Source organism: Sturnus vulgaris, chromosome 1, assembly GCF_052056855.1.
Source record: "Sturnus vulgaris isolate bStuVul1 chromosome 1, bStuVul1.hap1, whole genome shotgun sequence".
Classification (NCBI taxonomy): domain Eukaryota; kingdom Metazoa; phylum Chordata; class Aves; order Passeriformes; family Sturnidae; genus Sturnus; species Sturnus vulgaris.
In genome coordinates this window covers 17,847,425-17,871,934 of record NC_142243.1, presented here as the reverse complement: position 1 = coordinate 17,871,934, position 24,510 = coordinate 17,847,425, and the positions used below count along the sequence as shown (strand labels likewise).

The following is a 24,510-nucleotide window of genomic DNA, read 5'->3' as shown; positions in this document are numbered from 1 at the left end:
TCTGATGTAGCTATTAGAATTTTTTTAAATGAAGTAAAGCAAATACTGACATTTGTAATTTATATGTATATAAATTGTACCAATATTTTAATTAATTTGTATTGCTATCTTATAACCTGCTATATTTTAAATATAAATACACTGGTTTTGAGAAACTGCATGACTCAAGCATCTAGTAGTTTCTGTATGCAACAGAGATACTGTATAGGCCTGAAGTGTGAGAATAAGAGACAGTTAAAATTTTTTAATGAGTAGAATTTTCAGAATTCATTGAGTCTTCTTAAGAAACAAAAGGCTTTTTTAGAAGATTCCCTTGCCCGAGTGATGTTAGTCCTAAGGAGTCTATTAAGAGGTTGAAAACTCTGATTTGTTGGAAGATTTCTTTCTGCATGAAAGAGCTCAGAAATGGAAGTGAAACCTTTGTATCATTTCTTGCTGGGCGAGCAGGAATTATATCTCGGAAATACTTCATCTAGTACAGGATCATGGTGAGCTGGTGAACTGAGTTGACAAAGGCACAGAAAGAGTTCTTTTATTTTTTGAGCAGCCACAAAGTGATATTGCCACAGAGTAACCAAATCCCCTTCCTTGTACACCCCAAGTCCATGGGCTCCCTGTATTGCTGCTCAAAAGAAACTTCTCTTGTCTGGTTCTGAAGCCTCAAAATGCTCTTACATGTATAACAATTACATAGTTTGTTACCTTCAAAACTTCTGGATTTGCAGGGAAGCATGAAGATTTTCCCAAAATTCTCATATGTGATGAAATCATGGTTATATTTATTTGGAAGTCAATTATTCTTTCTAATTTTTCAACATCTCTAATTGTTATTAAAAAATTTGGACTTTTCCAAGGAAACAGCAACTCATTAATATTTCTAATTCAGTGTATATATCAAACAAGATTTTTTTTATTTTTAATGAAATGTGGGAGTCTACTGCAGCACACACGAAGACTCAATATAAATAAACCTTTTCTTTCCCTTTTTTTGTTTTGTTTTTAGTTTGATCCTTTATTGATTGAAAGCAAAACACCAGCAACAGTTGTGCTAATGCTTAGTTCTCCTGAAAATGAAATTTTGGCCAAAGCATGTGATGCTCTGTATAAATTTGCATCAAAAGGTTAGTCTTTTTGCAATGAGCTTTGTTTTGCACTGATTAGATTTTGATAGTAGTTCACTGTTCTTTAGTTTCTTAGCATTGAAATCTTACTTTCTCCTCAAAGGTATCTGTTGAAGTTTTGGGGGGTTTTCTGAAATATCTGTCCAACTTGTACTTGCACTAATAAAGAAGTCTTGTAGTTTGCATTAAGGAAACTTTTATAATTTTGTTGGATAATTTTATAGTCACTGTTTAATAGAGCTTGTTTTAAATATAACATAGACACGTTATTTTATGAGCAACAGATCTGCAGTTGGGAAAGAATTCTTTTTTATGTTACAGTTTGAAACTTCTGTGCCAGTGTAGGAATTTTAAGCTTCAGTGTTCAATGAAAAGAACTTCTTAGCTTTTTTCTGTTATTTTTATACAAAATTGCTGTGTTGGTATTTCTGTGCAGGTGATTCATTGGAGACTGCTCAGCCTCCTTTATCAAGCTTATTTCTGTATGAGTTGGGAATCTAACAAGTCTCCACGATTCCAAATCTTCCAAAAGTGCCTGTATAATCTATAGCTAAACATCATGTTCAAGGTACTCAGGAGACAAACAACTGTATAACAAAGGCTCAAATTTATGTAGCAAATAATTTCCTAAGTTGTCTCCTACTTATTCCTTGTTATTCAGTTAGTCACTCAAATTGGTATACACTGGTAGTATTCTTGCTCTGATTAATCTGGTTTAATTTTAATTTCCATTTATGTTTTCTTTTAAAATTATGCATTTATATGCTGATTATTATACTGATGTAAATTACCAACACTGCTGAAGTTGTGATAGAAGAGCTGAAGTCTTTGATGGCTGGCTAGGGGTCACTGGGTTCTGAAAGATGTTTAGGTTCTGCTTAATATGGCAAGCTTGGCTGAGGGCATGAGATCAAATTCTGAATATGTGAAGAGAGAATGTAGACTGTTGGGAGACAGCTATGAACCATAAACTCTTGCTGGCTCCTTCCCTCCTGTCCACAGTAAAATATGTCACACTGCAGGAGGATAGAGGTTTATGTTTTTTATGTTTATATTAAAAGAATAATCCTTTAAATTATTAACGTAGATATTCCTCTAATCCTCTAGAAGACTAGAGTGTAACTTTGTGGTGTGGCACAAGAGAAGGAGTTGTTTTCAGTTAATTGATTGCAGTTAATCTATTTTTTTTGAGTGTTGCAAGTAAATTAAGTCCCGTCTCTCAATAAAAAATACTTCTTCCATTTTAATCATGTCTTGACCTGAGAATGAGCATAGATCTCCAGTTTTCTCTCACATTGCTCACTTGTGGCCAGGAAGGACAGGCATGGTTCATTAGAAAATGAATTATAAAACTGTTGTGGGAACTGAGAATAGGAATAGGTTTGGGATTTTGTATCTTGGGGTTTGTGTGTGTTTTGTGTGAGAAGGAACAGAAGGCTGTAATCACACTAAACTCCTCTGTTCTTTGCATGTCCAACACCTATTCAGCTACAAAGCACTTCATTCTCAGGTGGTAGAAATTTCAGGTAGAAATTAATTATACAAATCCTGGTTGCTTCCCTTGAGGGATAGTAAACATCTATAGAATTAGTGAACTGTTATTTTGAGGAAAATTAAATTGGGAGGCAAGAAAAGAGGAAAATAAAATGCATTCACCTGATAGTGTTCACCTGTACTTTGCTAAGCAGAAAGCTTTCTGCTTTCCTTTGTACTCCCACTGCAGTCTCCAGCAAATGAGTGGAGACAGAATAGACAGAAGCATCCTTTGTTTTAAAAATGTGAATCAATCTGAGATTCTATTAAACCTTGAAACTATTTGACACATACTTATTTGAGGTGTAAATTAGATGATCTCCAAAGGACCCGTCAGGCCTCTGTTCTTTGATTCTACTGTCCAGTAAAAAGATTGGTAGTGTTTTTACCTTGATTCATTAGAACTGTGAGGTTGCTGGCCTTTTTCTTGGGCTTTTAACCCAGCTCCTTTCCAGGTGATGAAAACAAAGTGACACTTCTTGGCCTTGGAGCACTGGAACATCTGCATAAACTCCTCTCACACGAAGATCCACTTGTACGCAGAAATGCCGTCATGATACTTGGCATCATGGCTTCTAATCGTAAGAGTCTCAAGGTTTTACTATTTTTCAGGGTGTGGTCATCAAAACAAGAGGTTGATCATGTGAAAAAATCCTATATTAATGGCTCAGAATAAAGAGCAAGTTATGTTATGTAAGGTTGAGTTTCAGTGGCTATTATTTTTATCATGCTTTATAGACCTATATCTGACTAATATAATTAGACACATCTTATTTTGGTGAATGTTTTACCCAGTTGTCTTCCATGAGGATATCCCAACCACACTCTAAATCTTTTCATCAACTGCTACCTGCTTGTCATGCTGCACTGGACCTTACTCTCTTAGATTACTTTTAATTTGGCATTAGCATATTGTCAATGGTGCTGCACAAACATGGATTTGAATGAACAAATATCTCCCATTTATATTCACATTTCAATTGTTTTTTTATTGAAAAGTAAATTAAACTCATATCTTTTTTCCTTACATTTCAACATGTTGAATATGTTGATAATAACAACACAGCCCCGTAGGATCACATGAAGTCTGTCCCAAAGAATATTACTTGATTATTCTATCCAAGGCTTGAGGTTTTGCTGGTTTGCCATTGACAACATTAAAAATGCAATCTGAAAGTCTTTACTGTGATTTTAGTGAGACCTGTGTAATTCATGTTTTCCATTTGCTGTGTGGGCTGGTGTTAGCATAAAATTGCAAAGTGATGGCTTGAAAACTAAATAACAGAAGGATTGCTTTTAATTTGATAATTTTAGCCTCAAATACTTTTAACTATTAGAGTGTGACTTCTTTGGCAACTAAAATCGTACAATATTAAATAAGAACCTGCTAGATGCAAGTATTTTGAATAATGTTTCAATGAAATATAGAGGAACTTCATGTATCAAATGTGAAAGAATGTAATCTGCTACTTGAAAGTCTCTGCTTTTATTTCTGGGCCCCTTATGATCTTGGTCTAACTTTAGTTGTGTGTCTTTCCCAGTCAGATGTTTTTGTCACTCAGGGAGTAACCATAAGTACATTTTGCTTGGAGCAGATTCTGTTTCTTTACTCAGCCGACATTGCCAAACAAAAGACTTCATATTTGTATTTACTTCATTGTAGATGATGTCAAGAAGTTACTGAGGGAACTGGATGTCACAAATTCACTGATATCACGGCTAGCACCAGAAGGTACCCAACAGTATTCATTCCTTGTGCAGAAGTACAGTCAGAAATAATTTATGATTGCCATTTTATCAGACAATTTAATAAAATCTACTCTGTAACTTGTGATTTTTCCTAGTGCATGTTAAGTAGCTAAATGCTTTTATAGGAGTAACTCTGTAGATCACTGAGTAGTGTTTTATGTTGTACAGATGGACCAAGATGTTTTTGGACATGTCGGCTGGGTTAACAGCTATTATTTATTGACTTCAAATAATGCTTTAAACTACTTCACTGGATTAGTGAAAATATTCTGTGCTGAATAAAACTTGATCAAAATGTTTCTTTTTTTTTCCCCACAGAAGATGTAGTTATTCATGAGTTTGCTACTCTTTGTCTAGCATATATGGCTGTTGAATATACTACTAAAGTAAAAATATTTGAGCAAGGTGGGTTAGAACCACTTATCAGACTGCTGGGTAGTCCTGATCCTGATGTTAAGAAGAATTCACTTGAGTGTATCTACCTTTTGGTACAGGTAAAGTTTGCTCTTGTTTGTTGTCTTAAATCACAGAGGTAGATAAGCGTTTGCACCCCCACCCCTGACATTCTGTGTGGGGTTACTAATTTTAAGATATTTGTTGCCTTTACTCCACAGTGTTCGTCCTTGCACCTGAGTCCCCTGAATGTTAAATTAGTTATGAATATAGTTGTTTTGAAATTCTGTTGAACTTAATGCTATTATCTGTCCTGTACTGCGGTAAAAGTAAAATCAGGATGAGATTTAGATTTTTAAAACTAAATAATAATTTGCTTTCTTAGTTGAAAAATGTTAATCTTAGTAATGAGAGGTGTAATTTGTCGACCCAAAAGGTTAGAATTATCCTATAAATTAAAGAACTACCAATTGTATTGTTTCTCATTTGACCAGCAAGTCCATAGCACAATTTGGAACATCTTTTTAATGATAGGTGAATGCTGTCAACAGCTACTCTCCACACTGGGAGGAATAGATTCGTTATTGGCTACTTGCAGTAATGTCATCCATATGCTGCTTAGCAAAAGAATGGTGCATTTGTATGGCAGTTCTCTCCCATGGCTTAAGCGAATCAATTCAGTAATGAATTCAGTTTATAACTCTATCTCTTTTGGGGCATCAGAGCATGTCTATTCAGAATCACATTTTACTCTTTCTCCTTTTTTACTATCTCGCTGTCTTTGTTGCAGGGTATATCTGGATAACTGCACCTGGTGCTTGCTTATATTGATAAGGATAATTGCATGCTGCACATGTGCAGTAAGCTATTTAAAAGCAAATTGTAATTTATTTATTTATTTTCTTTTTTAATATAATCAACTACTGTCTTTTTATTAAGCTGCATATTCACTGTTTAAAGTTGAAATTTTAAGTTGCCATTTTGTAATTACTGAAACAAAAGAAGATATAACCAGGCAACCACAGCATAGTGCAAAAAACTGTTTTCCTCCCACTGCGGTAAATAAAAATGAAACTAAATTTAAAAAAAACTTTCTGAAAGAAACATTTATGTTGAGGCAAACATGGTAAAATCAAGAGTGAATGGGCTTCTTTATACAGGACTAGATTTTGTAGTGTGTACTTCAGTCATGCAAAAACCCCCTAGAATTTAAGGTTTGTGGGGCTTGATTATTTTCAATTTGATTCTTAGCTTAAAAGAAGGAAGTCTGCAGAACTGGAAGCTCTGGAGTATTAAATAATTTTTTAATGTCTGAAATCAGATTTTTGGTGCTCTTTCTGTAAAGTGAGAAATTGATGTATTGTTATATTCTCTAACATTCTTTGTTGGAATATTTTACTGCAGGATTTTCAAAATCGTGCTGCAGTTCGTGAACTGAATGTAATTCCACCCTTGCTGGGACTACTGGAATCTGAATATCCGGTCATTCAGTCGTTGGCCCTTCAAACCTTAGAATTAATTAGCAAAGACAGAGAAACCAGGATATTACTGGGAGAAAATAAGGGATTAGATTGCCTTCTGAATATACTGGAAAACAATGTACGGTTTACTTGCCTTAAAAGTTTTTTTTTCCTTGGTGCTGATGTTTGTATGACTAATGAGAAATATTAGTTATTTTATGGAAGAGAGATATAAGAACAAAGAGTTACTTACCTGGAGGGAACTATGCTAGAAATAGGGTAAGTTAGGATATCTAGCTTACTAAGAATAGAAGCAAAGACATTTCTCAAAATGCTTTTATTCAATTTTTGAATTGAGTTTACTTTATGTAATGGCTTTAGACACAATTTCCTATCATTGTTTATGTTATTTTGAGACTCAGTTCAGTGATTCTTGAGTTCAGGTGTCACAATGGGAAATATAATGCATGGAGATATGACTTAATTTTTTAAATTTTTAATATCACAGGCCCACTCTGAGTACCTGTCTAACCCACTTTGATGTAAATTAAAAACTTCTGAGGTTTGTAGAATTTTTAATAAATTGTGTTGAATCCTAAGTCATAATCAAATAAATTATATGAAAATATGAATTTATAAATATGTACTTTGCAGTATGAATAAACTGTACAAAAGAAAGTTACAACAATTATCCTACCTAAGGTATTTTAGTCCTGATTTCAAAGTTGTTTAGGTTTTTTTGCCTTTTTTTTTTTTTTTTTTTTTTTTTTTTTTAATTAGGAACTCCGTGATCTACATATTGAAACTCTTGCTGTGTTGGGAAATTGCCTCGAAGATGTGCATACTCTGCAAGAGATTCAGCTGACAGGAGGCCTTAAAAAACTAGTTTCATTTTTAGAAGTCTCTACTGTTCCTGATATTCAGAAGAATGCAGCAAAGGCAATTACCAAGGCAGCTTATGACTGTATGTGACTTTTTAATTATCCATGGACATGAAATTGTTTATGAAGTAAATTTTTATCCAGAATGAGGCCATCTTCTCTGTTTGAGGGTAGTACTTATGCTGAGGAAAGCACTGGGAAGAATTAATTACAGTGATGAGTCTTGCCAATCAGAGCAGCAATTGGATGCTAGGAAATTGTATATATATATATAAAAAATAATATTTTTAAAATGTTACAGTTTAACCTCAATTAATTTTAATTTTTTTCTTATTATTTTAATAAACTCCTGTAAAATTCTGTCTTCAAAGGAAAATGGAGCTCTGAAAATATGATCCTTGTCTTTTGTTTAGTGATGCCAGCTGACTGCCATCTTAAGCCACCTTTGCTGGCACTGTTTCTGCCTCTATCTGTTAAGACTTCATTGCAAGCTGACTTCTTTTTGCATTCAACTGCTCGTCTAAATGTCAGGCAATTTCAAATACAAATTCCTTTAACAGAGGCATGAAAGGAAACCTTTCAAATGGCTTGGAGATTAATATTCCCAGGGGAGTTAAATAGTTTCATTGTAATCTTTTTATAATTATTCATCCTATAGTTCTTTTTTATATACTTTTCTTTAATTCACCGAGGAATTCTGAATTAGGCAGAACATGCTCATCATTTATGCACACAAGGATGCTCTTTTAATCAAGCTACATTTGAAATTCCTTCCATACATTGGCTACTGAGTTGCAACATGTACCAAGTAGCGTTGTGTAACAAAATGCAATGTAACTAATAACATACTTCTGACTATAGATTTTACTTCTGTCAAGGGATTTTTATGACAGTAGAATTTAAATATTTCATTCATAATTCTGGCACCTTGTGGTTGAATCATGGCTTTATGTGTATTTCAAAAATATGTCATTTAATTTAATACATGGATAAAATAATCTCTCTGCCATATTTCAGACCTCCTTTCATGTCTCCCCATGTTATTTTTCTGATTCTTTTCTCACCTTGCTTAGTTTGATATCCTGAATATCTGTAATTATTTGGATTGAAAATGATACACAGAAAGTGTGTCCGAGTATTCTGTGCTTTTGTCATTATCTGTTGGAAGCTTGGCAAGTCACTGAAAATTGTTTTCATTAATGTTCAGGTATCAAAGATAGGAAGGGACCTTCTTATGTCAGTATTTTCTTTGTGTATTTTCCTGTGTTGTTATTTTATTATGCTACTTAGGACTGTCAGTATCATTCTTATAGTCCTGTGACAGGCTTGTAAGTTGTATGCTAAGCAGATTTATATTTGCTCCTACGGCTTTCTACTGCATCTTACTCCTTTATCATATTTATTTTCAAATAAGCATAGCCTTCTTTTCCTCTTTCACACTTTTTTTTTTTTCAGTTTTTGTGGCCTAATATTTTAGCAGCTGTTAGTAGAAGCATGTCTGAGCACATTTTTAAAGCACGGTTGCAAGAACCACACATAATATATTACAGTACTGCCTATGATCTTATATCATGGGATGTTACCGTCAGTGAAGATGCATCTTCTTGTCATGCTTCTTTACAAATGGAGTCAATGAGGTTTCATTATAAAGGTTTGCTCTCTTCTTCAGCCTATGACAGTTAGTATGGATGCAGCAAGCTGGGAAAATACATCAAAAGAAGATTTAAAATATTTGCTTTCGAGCTGTAGAATCTTGTTGACACCCAGTTAGACAAAAGGAAACTTGTCCTGGTGCAGTGGAAAATACAGTCCAGTAAAACTTGCTGCTCAATGTAGTCCCCAAAAGCACTGAATATTTCAGCTACACAGAGACACTGGTCTGAAGTCAGCCTTGCAATGGAAAGAAAAGGCCATTATAAGAAGGAGCCCAAGTGCAAAAACAAAACAGAAATATTTTCAGGTTTTGTTTTTTGATTGGATTCTGGTTGTAAGCATACTAGAGCCTATCCAAAATACAATACTAATGTACACTATACTAGTACTTGCCTTGATATGAATCCAGTATAATACAACACAGCTCTTAGCTCTGCAGTGACTTTTTCATTAAATTTGCAATACCTATACCTACATTCTTCAGGTTTGATAATCAGAGTTGCAGTTTACCAACATTTCCTGTATACTTGAATAAAAAAAATACTGCTTTGTGTTGGAATGAAAAACCTACTTCTGCTGTGACAGAACATGTATCTAGCTGTTTTTTTAATCCTGGCAGCTGAGTATATAGCAGTATCTGGTTTTGAAATTATTATTGTTGACAGATGGAATTTGGTTTTGGATTGGTTTTTTTCCCTGATAGATGTGATCATAGCAAGCAGTTTTGTTTTATGTCTCTTTCCCTTTGGAAAGGGGCTCCTGTAACTTGGTGTTGTTGTTATAAGATATATTTATCCCTTAAGAGTTATTCTCAGTATCAGAATAAATTACATGATATAAACATGATATTCAACCTTCAATATAATCTTTAGGATGCTGGTCTGTTTAAATACATGAAAATGGATAATATTTCTATACATAATCATTATGTCTTTGTCCCTGAAATTTTTTTTTGTTCTGTAACATAATTTTGAATTTAATATATTAATTTATTGATGATTTTGTTTTGTATGCTCAGAATTACAATGGTGAATTATACTGTGATTCCCACTTTGCCCACCAAATAATTCAGTCATTTCAGAATGCTAAATATAATCTAATGCTATAAATTATTGAATATCTGTGAGTAGATTATCTGGACTGTTGATTAAGGAGAGCCTGATTTTCCCCTGACGATGCCAGACACACCAGCAAGAAAATGCTGTGGAGTGTGTATGGAGAAAGTGATAATCACACTTGCTCTGCCAAACTTCTGGTTTGAAGCTCTTCACATTCTTTTTGTGTATCTCAGTGCATCTCATGCTCAAAAGGAAGCACACTAAACATGCTCTGAAGCCTGATTAACAAATGCATTTCATAACACAGATCTTTGTTTATCTGCATTAACTCAAAATCAGTGGGAGGTCATGATATTATTTAACATTAACTTTTTTCATTTGAAATTGGTATAAATAATTGCATAAGGTGGTGACAGTGACCTGAATAATAATCAGTAGAACTCAGATCATGATTTTGGGGTGAGAAGGGGAAATAGGGAAATATATTGAAAAATAAAGGTTGTCTCACCATGGGGTCAGTGCATGAAAATTTGGACAGACCGGTTGATACTCCAAACTCTCTTAATTCATGTGTGCTTGATTCTCCTTCTTGTTAAATCAATGTATTCAAATTACCCAGGGGTCAAGAAATTAATCACTGTAAAAATGGTGTTGGCACTGACGTATGAAGTACTTCAGTATAAATGATGCTTTTCAGTTGTGCATTCTTTCTAGTCTGTAGTAAAGGACACAACAGAAACAACTCATACACACAGAGAGAAGATAAACAGAAGATGTTCATCCCTTAAATAGAATTGGCACCTGGATATTGAAATATTAATAATTTTCATTGATCTTGCTACCTAAACATACATGCATACTCTATATCCTAAATTAAATTTCAAGATCTGTTTTTCCACATTATTTTAAAATTACTTTTCTACTAAAAGTATTTTAAATTACTATTTCACTCATTCAAATTATTTATTCATATTACTATTTCATATAGGCATAAATTATCTTTAAAATAAATACTTACCCATCATCATAGCTGCTTTTAAAAGCAAGAATAATTTTAAAGAAAATCTGTAAACAAATAAGTGACTTGCTGTACAATAAACAAATTACTGAGCCATGAAGAACCTCTAGAGACCCTTATTAGGGATTATGGACTACCTTGGCAAGCAACAGGCCAGTGACATACTTGATAACTTGTCAAAATAATCTCTCATCCCAGTTGAGGCCTTCTCGAGAGCTGGCTGATATGCATCAAGGTTGTGGCCAAAGTTCTGCTGACACTTAAAATCCTCTGTTTTATTTGTTACATCTTTATTTTGTGATTTCATTTGCATATCTGAGAATTCTAAAACAGTTTAAAACTGAGCTGAAGAGGAGAAATTGACTGCACCTGTCTCATCTCTGTGCTTTGAGTAATTTCTGCTCTAATTACATTTTCGATCAAACTTGCTTTTCATTGACTTTGTGGACTTCTATTTGTTTACTTATATTCACTACAGATGCAGATTTATCTAAAAGAATACTTACAATTTTTACAATTTTTTTTTTTGGGATGGGGGTGGGGGACAACAATCCAAACAAAGGAATGATCTCTCAGAACAGTAGCAAGCCCTGGTAAAATTTCTAACTATTTTGAAGTCCCACTGATTTCTCAGTTCCTGAGATTCTTTAATACATTCCAGAATTCTACTATATAGATATAACTTCCAGCATGTAATTAGTCTGGCTTAAATTATGTATATGGGAAAATGTCTACTGACTCATTGTAGAGCTTCTGTGCTGTCCAGCGCCTTTATGCATGAGAAAGTTTCTTTTAGGGATCTTTCTAAGAAACACCTGCATTTCTGATCTCATCAATTTTGAGATGAGGGAGTTCAGCAGTTTATTGGTATCTACATGCAGATGTCTGTAGATACTTTGTGGGTGCTGAGTGCTGTTACTCATGCAGAGAAAGGAGCACCTCTATCCTTCCACAGCTGCCGGTCAGTGCAGTGCAGGTCAGCAGTGAACACTGTGCTAAAGGACAGAATTCAAATTCCCTGTAGAGTGGGCATTAATGAAGAACTACAAGCTATGCAGAGTTTAAAATTTTCTTTGTAATGCTCTTTGCCTTTTTTGGCTATTTTAATACACTGAGTACTATTTCACCAAGTTCAATTGTACATTTATTGGTATGTTGTTCAGTTTTATGCATTTGGACTTTGTTAGCATAAACTGAAGTTCAGCACAATCCTGAGTAAGCATGATCTGTTGCATTGGAAAGGCTGTTTCCATCAAGCCTGTATTCTGTGGTTTTTAAGTCTTGCAGAGAACAAACTTTGCATTCTGTTGGGCTGCGTATGTTTATACTGTGTTTAGCAGTCATTATTTGGGCTTGGTTCAGAGTTCAATGAAGCCTAATCCAGAAGGTGGATTTGGATGATCCGTGTGGGTCCCTTCCAACTCAGGATGCCCTATGATGGGATTTGCTCAGGTCCTTTGTGCACATTTCTTAATGGCTGGTGCCTCTGTTACCAAAATATTCCCAACAGCTAAATGAAATCAAATTAATGTCTTTTCACTGATTTGGAAAACAAATGCAGATTAATACTCTTGTTATTTCTCATTTAAAGCTGAAATACGAAAAATCTTACACTGGGGAGAGGTTGAGAAATTTCTCCTAAGCCTTTTGGAAACTAACAATGATGAAATTGAAGTTGCTGCTTCCCAAGCCATTTCTGCCATGTCTGAGAATATAGACAGTAAATGTGTCCTTGGACTTCAGGGTAAGTAAGGTGGGAAAGGATGAAATGTGAATTTGTGTTTTTTCTGTATATAAGGAGAATATTAACATTTTTCAGACTGCTGTGGTTTATTTAAATGTTCATATATACAATTATTTCTTTCAAAGGGATTCCCCAGCTAATACAGTTGCTAAGCAGTGATAATGAAGAGGTAAAAGAAGCTGTAGTGACAGCATTAGCTAATTTGACAACAGCCAGTCCTAGAAATGCAAGGTAAGTCTGCAATAATTAAATTATTATTTAAAACGCTCATTTGTAGTGATAATATTTTGATTTTTAAAGAATGCCTCATCTTGTCCTTATCCTACAAGGCAGGTCTGTTTGAATTTGACTCTAAGGCACTTTTTGGTGCTTATGAGTCACCTGGAATAGCTTGGTTCTCATCAGTGTTACAAGAGTTGTGCTGTCTCTACTAACGTAAGCTTTATCAAGGAAAGGTATGAAGCAGATGTAATGAAAGCAGAGATATAAATCATGTTTTGAGGAGAACATATGAGCAAAATATGCCTTGTAATCTAAAGCATTTGATGTGGAGTTCTTTTTTTAAATCCCAAATCATTGATATATTTTAAAACTTGATGGTTCCTACAACCTTTTGGACTGATCTAAATCCATTATTTGAGGGAGATAGATCTCCCGAATATGGGCATTGTTTTACTCTTCCTTTTTAAAAAAATAATTTCCAAGGAATAGAGAACGCTTATAGTGCATTCTCTGAAAGAAAAGAAGTGTACCTTCCGAATCCAAAATTACTAACAAAGGTAAAAATGGTTAGCTCATTATATGTTCCAAAACGATTGTATCAACTAAATTCTACTGTCACATACAGTGTTCTTTTATCCCGACTCTATTAAAAGTCCTGTTCAGGGAAAAGCAACAGAGCAGTGTGATGTATATGAGCAATCACATGTAACTTATAAACAAACAAACAAAAAAATCCTTAAAAATTTCCTGGAATATACTTAAAGAAGTTGTAATCGATTTACAGGCATTCTTTGAAGTGAAAAAATAAAATAACTAACAAAATAAATAGTTTCATTTTATTGATTCAGCTCTAATAGTCACTAGTATTCCGTTAATGTTACCTGATGAAGCAGTAATTTGACACAAGAGAATAATACTCTGTTCTCAGATTCACATAGTACATTTTTTTTTTGTCTGATATTCTGCTCTCCTTATGTGCTGGACTCTTCAGTTGGTGTCAGTGGGAGTCACACACACATAAAACGAGCACAGTGCTGGAGTCCAGAGGTCAAACTTTCAGCTCCACTACAGCTGGTTTTCGTAGTGCAGCCCTTTGAGGTTTCACGTTGTGAAAAGGAGATCTCTGGAGAGTTTTGAGTTGGTATAGCAGCTTATGCCAACTCATTCCATTTCTTTTGCTAAAGAGATAGTCAGGACATTGTTTAGCTCAACTGCTGGAACAATTCTCTGAGACCTCAGGCAGGGAAATAGCTGTCTCTGTTCCTCTGCATTGTAATGAGCTCCGTATTTGTTTCTTGCTGGGCAGAGTCAGGAAATTGTAAAGGTGGCTTACATATACTTCTCTCTCCTCGCAATCTAGCTTCAAGTACAATGTGGAAGCACCAGATAATCTAATCAGAGGTCTTCTGTGAAAATCAGGAAGCAATAATTTACATTAAATATGTATATTGGATGAATTCCATATGACTATATAATTACTTCAAAGCTTCATTTCTAAATCAAAACCATTAATAAGTCACAGAAGGGTCTGAGTGTGACTAGGATCTATAAATGAATATATAGTGTTGAACCCTTAGCTGATACAAATTGGTATAGTTCCAGCTCACTGACTGACTATCAGGCCCATATTTATTTTACATTCACATAATAGGAAAAAAAAATAGTTTGGAGAAAATTCATTCCAGATTGAGTTACCATAATCATATTTCATACTAGAATGTTTCATTTGTATGTCCTGTAGACCACTGAAAATAAGTGTATAAATAATGAAGATGCTGATGCACTTTTATAATAATGTAACTTCGCTGTGTGGTTATGTTGACAATATTCTGATCTCAAATGAAACTGATGAGACTAGTGCCCTTTTATCAGTTATGTATTAGATTCTTGTTATAAACTCTCCAGGAATATAAAATCAGAAAGGTAGTTGCAGCAGGTGGACCTTATGTGGCAAGAACAACATGGGTCCAGTGATGGGGAAGACTATTTTCTGTAAGTGCTTTCACTTTTTACTGGCCAGTCAAATATTCAACCTTGTTGAACTCATATGCATGGGTTCTGCTGCATTTCATTTCATGAGTATTTTTCTATGTTATATTGATTGAAGGATGTGTACCTTGCCCTTTTATTTGGTACAATATATATTTGAGGATATAAAATGAATACAAGACATTGCTATTTTTGCTGGAGATTTGTTGTTCTTGTTAGGAATATCAAAAAGTGCTGCCAACTTTTCATATAATACAGAAAAAAATATAATTTAAAGCAATTGTGTAATTAAAACTCCCACCATAGGTAGCTCATAAAGATAAAGTCTTCCATTGATTAATAGCACAAGAACAGGATAGGCAATGGGCAATACTACCCCCCACTAATGTATATTAACCTTGACCTTTAGGTGCTTCCCCACAGCAATGAAAGGCTAGTTCTATACCCCTACCCAATCAATCCTTTGTTTCTCAACTGAGACAGCTAATAAAGGTGTCAAATATGGTGGAGGTTTGGTAATTAGAACACCTGTTCACATTGAATGGGACAGAGACCAGTTTGTCATTTGACACAAGTCCTCAAGCAACCATGATTTGGCAAAAATAAATAAATAAATTACTCTGCTTCCCATGGTATTTTAACAAAAATCTAGAGGAGAAGAAGACATGAATCCCATGTGAGTGGTTTGAGTTTTCACATTTACTGGAGGAAATGCATTTTCAGTAGGATCTCTACTAGAATACATAGGAATTAATATAAATCACTTACAAAATATTTCAGCATTTAAGTTTTCACTTAACAGTGAAAACAGAGCTGATGTTGTGTCCCACTTCAGTAGCACATAGGAAAAAATACAGTGGTCAAATGCCTCATTAGTTTACAGGCCAACATCCTCAGAATATGCTTTTATAAGAATTTTACCATAAGGACAGAGTTTTAATGCTGATCAGTATTGATGATAAATCCTTGTAAACCGTATAATAATTAGGCTGAGTAAAAATAAAATTGCCGAGTACATTGCAGTTAAAAATCTCATATGCTTATTCTAACATGTTATGTTGCTATGTGTGCATAGCTCCGAGGTCATCCTTGATATATATGTCAGAATTTGTTTCTGTGGTCTGCTCCTGGAAAAAAGAAAGAATTATGTTCAGCTGGGTATTTGCATCCATCTTTTCTATCACGTATTTTTTAATCCAGAGCAACAACTTGCTTTATTGAAAACTGTATATGGTTATTTGGACAGCAGAATGCCATTTAAAGAATCTCTGAAGCTCTCTGGTTTTGCTGTATGCGGGCATTGGGCAGTGTGGGCGCAGTCACTTCAGTAATGGATGTGATGCACAAATGGAACAATTGCGCACGAACAAAGAAACAGCAGCGTCATCTGTTGGGCAGGAAAATAAGTGGTTCTGTGCCACACATCTAATCCTGGAACAAATGGCTTACCTCAGCCTCTGCCTATTTTTTCTCATTTAAAGTATAATCAATTATTTTCGCTTTTCATTTAGGATAAGATAATCATGTTAAATATAAATACGATATTAGAAGTAGCACATAGAAATAAACTCTCACATATACCGGTTAGTCAGACATTAATTTGACCAGCTCTTTTCTTCCGTGTAGTCGTAACACAAATGCCATTTCTAATAGCTGCCTTCATAAATCTGGCTATGTCTGAATTCTGGGCACCTAATGGATTTGCCACTAAAGGAAAACATGTGGTCTGGAATTTAGAACTTTGTACTAGACATGAAAACTAATTAATAGCCTCAATAATATTTGTCCTGAATTGTTTGTTTTAAGCGCAAAATTTATAGCATTCAGTTAGAATTTGGTCTGGGGGAAGAAGGAAAAGGATGTTTTTTCTTCATTTGTACCAAGGGCTGCAGGAAGATGTGGTACATGACAGACTTATGACAGAATATTTCTCCTGGGGTTTATAATAAATGTCATGTGACAAAATTCTGTTTTATATCTGGATTCAAAATAATAAAGTATCATCCCAAAATTTACAACGTCAGTAAGCTTTATGTTATTTAATTTTCTAATTTTTAAATCTTTCACAGTAGTCAGACAACTTATTTAAATTTGCAAAGGTTATATCCATATAGACAGTTCCAGGCATTAGTGCAGCATCTGAATGTGTACTTTCTCAAATGTGTCAAGATTATCAAGATTTGAGAGTAGTTTGGGATAGGAGGAGAAGTTGGGAACTAATTGGTTATGTACAGTGACTGGTGATGAGAAAGTGAGTTGTTCCCTTGAGATTAGTGGGTGTTATATCTATTATTCCAAACTGAAATTCATGCACTGATCCAATGACTCAAAATAAATCCTCAATCTGTTTCACCTGTAGATTGAGAGTGTCTCACCTTTTTCAACTGAGACTTTCAGTACACAACAGATTTATTTTATTGTTTATAAGATAAGTATGGCTGTCAAAGAATAAATTTGAAGAACATCCAGTTTTTCTTACATTCCAAAAATTGTTACTATTAGGAAGTAATGATTGCTGCCATTAGGTAGTAAAAACACTAGGTAGTAATTTTCTCTATTAGAAAATGGGAAACTTAGTAATAGCTTTTCTCTTTCAAGACTGTAGATGGAACCTAATTCACAGAAATATTAAAGTATCAATATTATGTAAGATGATACATTTGCATGAATATGTGTTAATTTATGAGAACAGGAACACAAATTTCTAGAACAAGAGCTATATTTAAGAGCATCAAAAAGTGACAGTCAACTGTAGGTTTTGTCTTTTTTTGTGGTTTAATAGTTCTTTATGACATAAGTTTGTTTTTCTAAAGGAGGAAATCAACAATAGAATGCTGCTGGCTGTATTGTGTAGACGTAATATGTTTTAATACTGACCCCTAGTGACAGAATTATATTTTTGAGCTAATGCGCTGCAAAGTAAAGGGAGGTTTTTGAGTTTTGTGGGTTGTGCTGTTACTTTTTTTACATTGGCATCCATGTCTACACCCTGTAAAATACAGTTATCTCAGGCTACAAACAGGTTTCTCTTTTTCCTTTATCTTAATGTATATCCATATTGTGGGATGTACTGTAAAAAATAAAAAAAAGACAACAAAGTCATTACCCACTACCTAAGAGCTCACAAGCTTTTCCTTGCAAGTTATATCTTGACTTCCATTGAAAACTGCAAAATGTTTTCTGACAAATTTCTCCCTTGCCAGAAAAGCTAAGTCCTGTGTCTGGGATGTCACTCAGAAATGGGTTCCCACTAAGACTTTAACATCACGTCTGATGTCTGATACGTAACACATTAACACACGGACATGGGTCTGTGTTCTGCTGGCACTCAAAAATCTTTCATGCAGCCAGCTGCTGTATTTTTGTTTTAGATTGGGAAGGTGTGGCTGCCTGGGAAAGTCCTTCTGTAGGCTCAGACACTGTAACTGTTTTTTTCCCAGTACAGCCCTTCTTTCACTAATTAAAAAAAAAAAAAAAAAAAAAGGGAACAAAATTTAAAAAATATTGTTATGCATTCTGCAGGGGCTTTTTACGGTTGTTATTTTTTAACTTTGGGATTGTATTCAAAACAAAGACCAATATAGAGCATTTATCTTTATCTAACACAGATCTCATATCACCACATCCTAAAGCACATGGAAAGCTAAGTTCAAAATAGTTTCAGACAGAACACAGAACACTTGTGATCTGGAATGATGATAACTACATAGAAATTTTACTCCTTGTAGATACAGCAGAATCTTTTGGCCTGTTTGTATACCCCTACTTTCAAAGCCTTGCAGTATGATCACTGTTTATCTTAGCTGTGGATGGCTGGAATTTCACTCAGAGTGTGTTTGTTGTCACCTGTAACTTCCCATGATAGATCTCTGTGGGATCAGGTGAAAACTTTTCTTTCCTGGGTGGAGACCCCTAAGCCTGGGAGAGAAAACTTCCTTTTGTGTAGTGGCACAAGTACCATGATTACTTTTGAGTGTGTATCCTTGCAATCTCATTCAGTGATATTCACTGAGATAAATTATGCTTTTTATGAATTAAAAGTGGCAAAGAATATTTTACAAATGAGTAAATATTTCAGACAAATCTATTGGTGCTTTTGCATGCACATTTTCTTTGTAGTAGATTTCTAAACTGAATTATTTAAGTGTATGTTTTAACTTACTTGAGTATAGTGTTTATTTAGAGTGTCTGTAAGGAAATTTCAGGGTTATGACTGACCATAAAAACTTAATTCTTCCTTGTGAATTTAACCTGTGCACTGACTATGGCATGTTGGCCGCTTGGACTGTCATCTGGTAAAAATAAGCTTTCACAAGTAACCTTAACATTTTGACATACAACCTTAGTAATGTTATTGTAACATAGTAGTGTATATGTATTTTCTTAGAGATGTAATTTAAAGAGAGAAAGCATAAATTTCTGCACTCTAGATCATTGTAAGAGCTTGAGCTTATAGCAAGGCAAAACAGACAACTGCATTTCAGATATTTTCACAGTTGTCCAGAAAAGAGTTATCCAGAAGTGAAAGCTCAAGTTCACAATCCAAATTACAGTGTGTAGAAACTGACTTGGCACAGCTCTTTTACCCTGCTTTAGCTGATGCTTCCAAAGATGAAGATGAACCACGGTCTCCTTGTTCCCTGTGTTCAGAGGAATTGTGAGGACCTTGATTAGACTTTTTCATTACTTCCACCTCCATGAAGGCTGCTCTGACAATACATGCACATTCCCTCTTACTTTGCTTTTCTAACAATGTTGATTCCAGACTCTGAATATATTTGTGCCTAGTTACTGATTTTTGCATGCACTTCTTCTTGGGTCACAAAAAAGAGAGAGGGGGATTGTTGTTTTCATGAGCTTATCACATGGGATCTTTCAGGAGCAAAAAGCGTTTCTATTGTTGAATTTTAAGCCTTCCACATAACAGGAGAAATATCAGAAATTCTTTACAAAGCTTGCAAATATTATTATAACTGAAAGTCTCAGGCATTATGAATAGATAGTTCATTACCAATGTTCCTGCAACATTTTAAATGGGGAATACTACAGTTTTAGAACTGAGATCTGTGTAACTTCATCAGATGAATTCAATGATAGACATTGGAAGATCTCTGTGAATTGCTAAATGAGAGTCAGGTATTAGAGTCTCTGCTAACCCAGTTAGCAGTTAAAGATTTTATTGTGTCCAGACTGTGAGATTTATTGAGTTTTGGTTTTGTAGAAGTTTTAACTAGGTACTTGTCATTAGAAAATAGGAATAGAGGCTTCAGTTCCTGAAATGAAAAATTAATATGGTTTGTTGATATCATCAGTATTTTTATTGGAGTACAAAGGGCCTCTAGATTGTAGATCAGAGTCTCTTGTGCTAGAGATTCCCATACTCAGAATAAACATACTGAATTTCTCTTGTATAGCGAAGAAAACAGAAGCAATATTAGTCTTTAAATAAAATACGAGTATTTACAGCAGTCAATTGCTTTTGAAAATAATTAAATCACAAAGTGAAATTTTTGGTAAGTGCAGAAGACATTTATTGGATGTGATTATTCTGATGGCATAACAAGGCTAATGAAGAATACTAATACATTTAAGGAATAAAAAGGAACATATTTCTTGAGCCTTTTTCAAACTTCTGGTTATGATATTCTTTCTCAGACAGAAATTGCATAAGAGAGCTGGATCAGAAATGCCTTGTGTGAAAAAGAACTCATGCGATTTAACACAGATAGAGTTGATTTTAAAAAATGTGTGTAATTAGATGCATAATTCTTATGCATAATTTACATGCAATTATGTATGAAAATGAGCTATGCACAGGCATAAATGGCTAGCTAAGCACCTCACACACAATCACAGTAATTTTGCACAGAAATTAAACATGCAGTTGCAAACACATTTGAAAAAAATGAAGTCCAGTGAGGAGGAAAAATTTGAATTTTTTCTGCGCAGAAATTGTGTTAAATCCTCTGTCAGGAGCAGGGGAGTAAGCAGCATAGAAGTGAATAAAAATATAATTGAATATAAACCAGTTTATGTTCAATCATGGTAGAAGAAACAAAACCAAACATACTTTACCATTTTTATGAAGTGTCAATCTCACTAGTGTAAATTTAGTACAATCCTGAGTAAACAGTGGTGTCAAGCTGTACCACTGCTCTTCTCCTCTATCTCCCCTCCCCCGGAGGTTGTTTAGGTTGGGCGTTTGAGGGGCAATCGCAGTTTTCTGGCAGCTCTTTGAACATTCTTAGTTGTTTCTCCCTTAGGCTAGATTTTCTCTTCAGGAAGAAAAGCTATCTGGACAATTCTTGATGCTCTAAGTAAATAATCTGTTATTTTTCTTGCCGTGGCTAGAAGGTTTGGTCACAGACCAGAGCTTTTATGCTCCTGTGATGCCAACAAAGAGGTGGTTCTTGCCGCAGAGTGCTTATAGTGCTAAAAATAAAATAAAGTATAAAAACCCCTCAGGATTTTCATCAATGTTTTACTGCTGATTGTTTTCACAACATACTCCCAATATCTGAGCTTTCCTATTGCACCCCAGACAACTGAAGCAACAAATTACTCACTTCAGTGACATTCATACACATCTCCAAAATGTCTGTTAAAAAAAAGTTTGTAGTGTGAAGTTTTTGGTAATGATTTTATTGTCAATTTTAAATTTATTTTTGCAGTAAAAGTGGTAAAGGAAATGTTTGTTTTTCCTCAGTCTCTCAGCATTTATTCTTTGAATCTTGAATTATCTTTTAGAGAATTTTCAAGAAAATATCTTAACATTACAATTTATATTTAAAACTAATAAATTAAATATTTATTATATGACCATTTAATATTTGTCATCCCAATGACAGCTGAAAAAAAATAATTTAGCTATTCTTGAATACAGTAATTTGAATCCAATTGTAATCAGAATTTTACTGTTTTACTAAAGAGCATGCTTAGAGTCCTTAGGGTACCTAACTCTGTATACCGTGATTAAGGTAAATGCCTTACCCTGTTTTGTTACGTGCTCTAAGGATCATAATATGTGCTTATGATTCATAGCATTTCAATTATTTTAACTTTAATTTGAGCTCTGCAATTCCTATGCCTGTCTTGTCTTTTTATTCTTCCTGTTTATAATTCAGATAGGCAGCTTCTACTTTTGAGGAAAAAATGGTGATGTGGCAAGTGCAATGTCCTTCTTTTTTTTTCTTCTCTTGTTGTCTTCTTTCCTTTTCCCTATCTTTTTTCTCCTTTTTAAGAAAACTATGTAGTTTGAATATATGCAAAACATGGAGCAAAAACTTCTGAATTTATTTAACTTACTCCTTTTCCACATCAAGAAGTGTATGCTTCTTTTCAGCTAAACCAAGGCTCACTTCTTCCTTGAGGATATAGTTCTGTAGTGGAAGCACTGATAAATTGCACAGTCTCAGTGGGATATGTCTGAAGGAGAGTGTTCTGGAGGCAGGGAGAGTCTAGTGCTGATCTGCATTAAGCAAAGAGCTGGTAAAGGCATGTTCTGACTTTTGTTGCTTCATAATAAAAAATTTACACAGTGCATGTCTGTGCCCAAGATAAAAGGGAACAAGGACCTCCATACTTAGTGTTTTGGTATTTCAGCACCTTAAACTTAACCATGTCCATTCTCTCAGCTCCCTTCTGAGGTCAGGTCCTGTGGCCCAGGGTGACAGTGCTATTTCTGTGTTCTCCAGAGGCCTGTGGAGTAGGAGTGAGTTGAACAATGGATCCCCCATTCCTCCTTCTTCTGCGTGCATCCCTGTTACCAGGACACAGCACTGGCCTCAGATGTTCACACCCTCTTAAAAACTTTTTCTCAAAGATGTTGGTTACCTTCAACTCTTGTTACCAGCCATTGTCTCTTATAACAAATTCTTTTTGTCTTGTGCTCAGTTGTGCTACTTGATTATTAAACTAAATGCATGAAACTGTGATACAAAACGAGTCTGCGCAGAAGTAGGACACAGGATAGAAATAAATATGTATGATCTTTTAAATCAGTGGTTCTCAACCTTTTTGAGGTTGAGTGGCACTTGAGAAAATTGGCTGTGCTCTGTACCTTGCTGAGGTCAGCTCTGAACTCATGAGGAGCCATCACCTTGCTCTTTTGTTAAGTGCTTGTGTACTCGCTGGTTTTATGGAAATTATAGTAAATCTGCTTATGATGTGATTGGCTACGTCATCCAGTGCTATGTATCATTCTGTAGCCATTCTGTTAGGGACTATCTGTTTACTAGGAGCTCCTGTGGGAGAACATGTGTATTCTTTTTTGGGTGCAGTGTGGGAATAGTAAGTCCTGTACTTACTGCAGAAATATTGGATATACTACACCTGTGAGATGCAGTGAATGCATTTTATGAGTAGTGAATCTGTCCCATAAATCCTGGAATTTCTGTGTATCCACTGTAAAGGAGAAACTTCTTGATTTTGTTTGTTTGGTTTTTCTTTCCCTTCCTGGGTAAAATGTGTGTGTATGCACTGCATGATGCAGTAAATCTGATAGCTCATGGACACACCTCACTGTGTGCAGCTGTGTGTGTGTATGGTGAGTCTCACCCAATCTGTGCCAGCAGGTACCTCATGGTGTTGTTACACATGCTGTTAATGTGGTGTTTTCCAGCAAGCCTGTGATACATGTGGTCTACAGCTCTTTCTCACATGTGCAATCAGCATGTCCGAAATTTCTTCATATACAGCAGCCTGGACAGAGCTACAACAATCCTGCAGCTGAAAATTCGGATAAAATTTTCATGGGAATGATAAGATGGTATTAACCAAAGATGTATAGTGTCCTTACCTAAGTAAAAAACCCAAAACAACCACAAGAAAAAACAACCCAACAAATAAAACATTTTCAGCTCTTCTTCATCTGGTCAAGTAGGAAAGGGGAAGGAGGACATACAAAGGCAAATCCAGCTACTTGAAGGAAGACAGAGGGGTGCAGTGTGGGACATCTGAAAACATGGGATTTACTTCTGAATAGAGACCAAAGTGCTTGCATTAAAGCTACTGGTGCTCCGTGAGGATTAATTAGGCAGCACAAACTGACCATGTATCTTAATGCTGCACCATCAGTCCCTGGATTGCTGCTTTTTCCCTGGTTTTCCGAACAAGTAACTGTTGTCTTCCTGCCACATAGTGTTAGATCCATGCTCCAGCACTGCTTGTGAGTTGCCATTGCCTTGCACCTGAGGCAGAAACGAGAGTAGCAAACCCCATTAGGCTCTGCTCATTCATTCCAGGTATGCTCAGGAGCTCTGTATCCCCCTCTCTGACCATGTGGAGATACTTGCACTAAGATGAGTTCACTGTAAGACCTACGTCATATTCCACATGTATTGGGATTATTTGAATAATTATTTTATTATTAGTGGCTCAGGTTGGCATGTATTCTACTTTCTGTCCTGTTTGCTTAACTGTGTGACTGTCAGCATTCCTCATGGGGTTTTTTGTTTGTTATCAGTGCCAACAGTCTTTGGTCATGTAGTGATTTTGTTTATATGTGATACTTCTAAGCTTGGTTTACTTTGTAACTATGAAAGTTATCCAAATATTAGTCAAATTTTGGTAAGGTACTGTTATAGTAAAAGATTTTCACATACAGATCTCTTTTATTACTGTGTTCACAGAAATTTAGTGAAACTTATAAAAAGCGTAAACTCTTTTTTTTAAGAGCTTTTTATGTTTTT

General features: G+C 35.0%; 1 protein-coding gene across 2 annotated transcripts in view; it reads left to right on the top strand.

Moving 5' to 3' along the window:
* The window catches only part of ARMC3 (armadillo repeat containing 3), a 51,774-nt gene that overhangs the window by 6,913 nt on the left and 20,351 nt on the right, over positions 1-24,510 (top strand). The window contains exons 2-9 of one of the 2 annotated variants that reach the window (XM_014882151.2): positions 1,004-1,121; positions 3,110-3,235; positions 4,318-4,386; positions 4,722-4,897; positions 6,201-6,395; positions 7,037-7,220; positions 12,458-12,610; positions 12,736-12,841. In XM_014882151.2, the coding sequence (XP_014737637.1) occupies positions 1,004-1,121; positions 3,110-3,235; positions 4,318-4,386; positions 4,722-4,897; positions 6,201-6,395; positions 7,037-7,220; positions 12,458-12,610; positions 12,736-12,841 (1,127 nt within the window). The remainder of the gene's footprint in view (positions 1-1,003; positions 1,122-3,109; positions 3,236-4,317; positions 4,387-4,721; positions 4,898-6,200; positions 6,396-7,036; positions 7,221-12,457; positions 12,611-12,735; positions 12,842-24,510) is intronic. The other variant, XM_088160539.1, reaches the window with a different exon arrangement.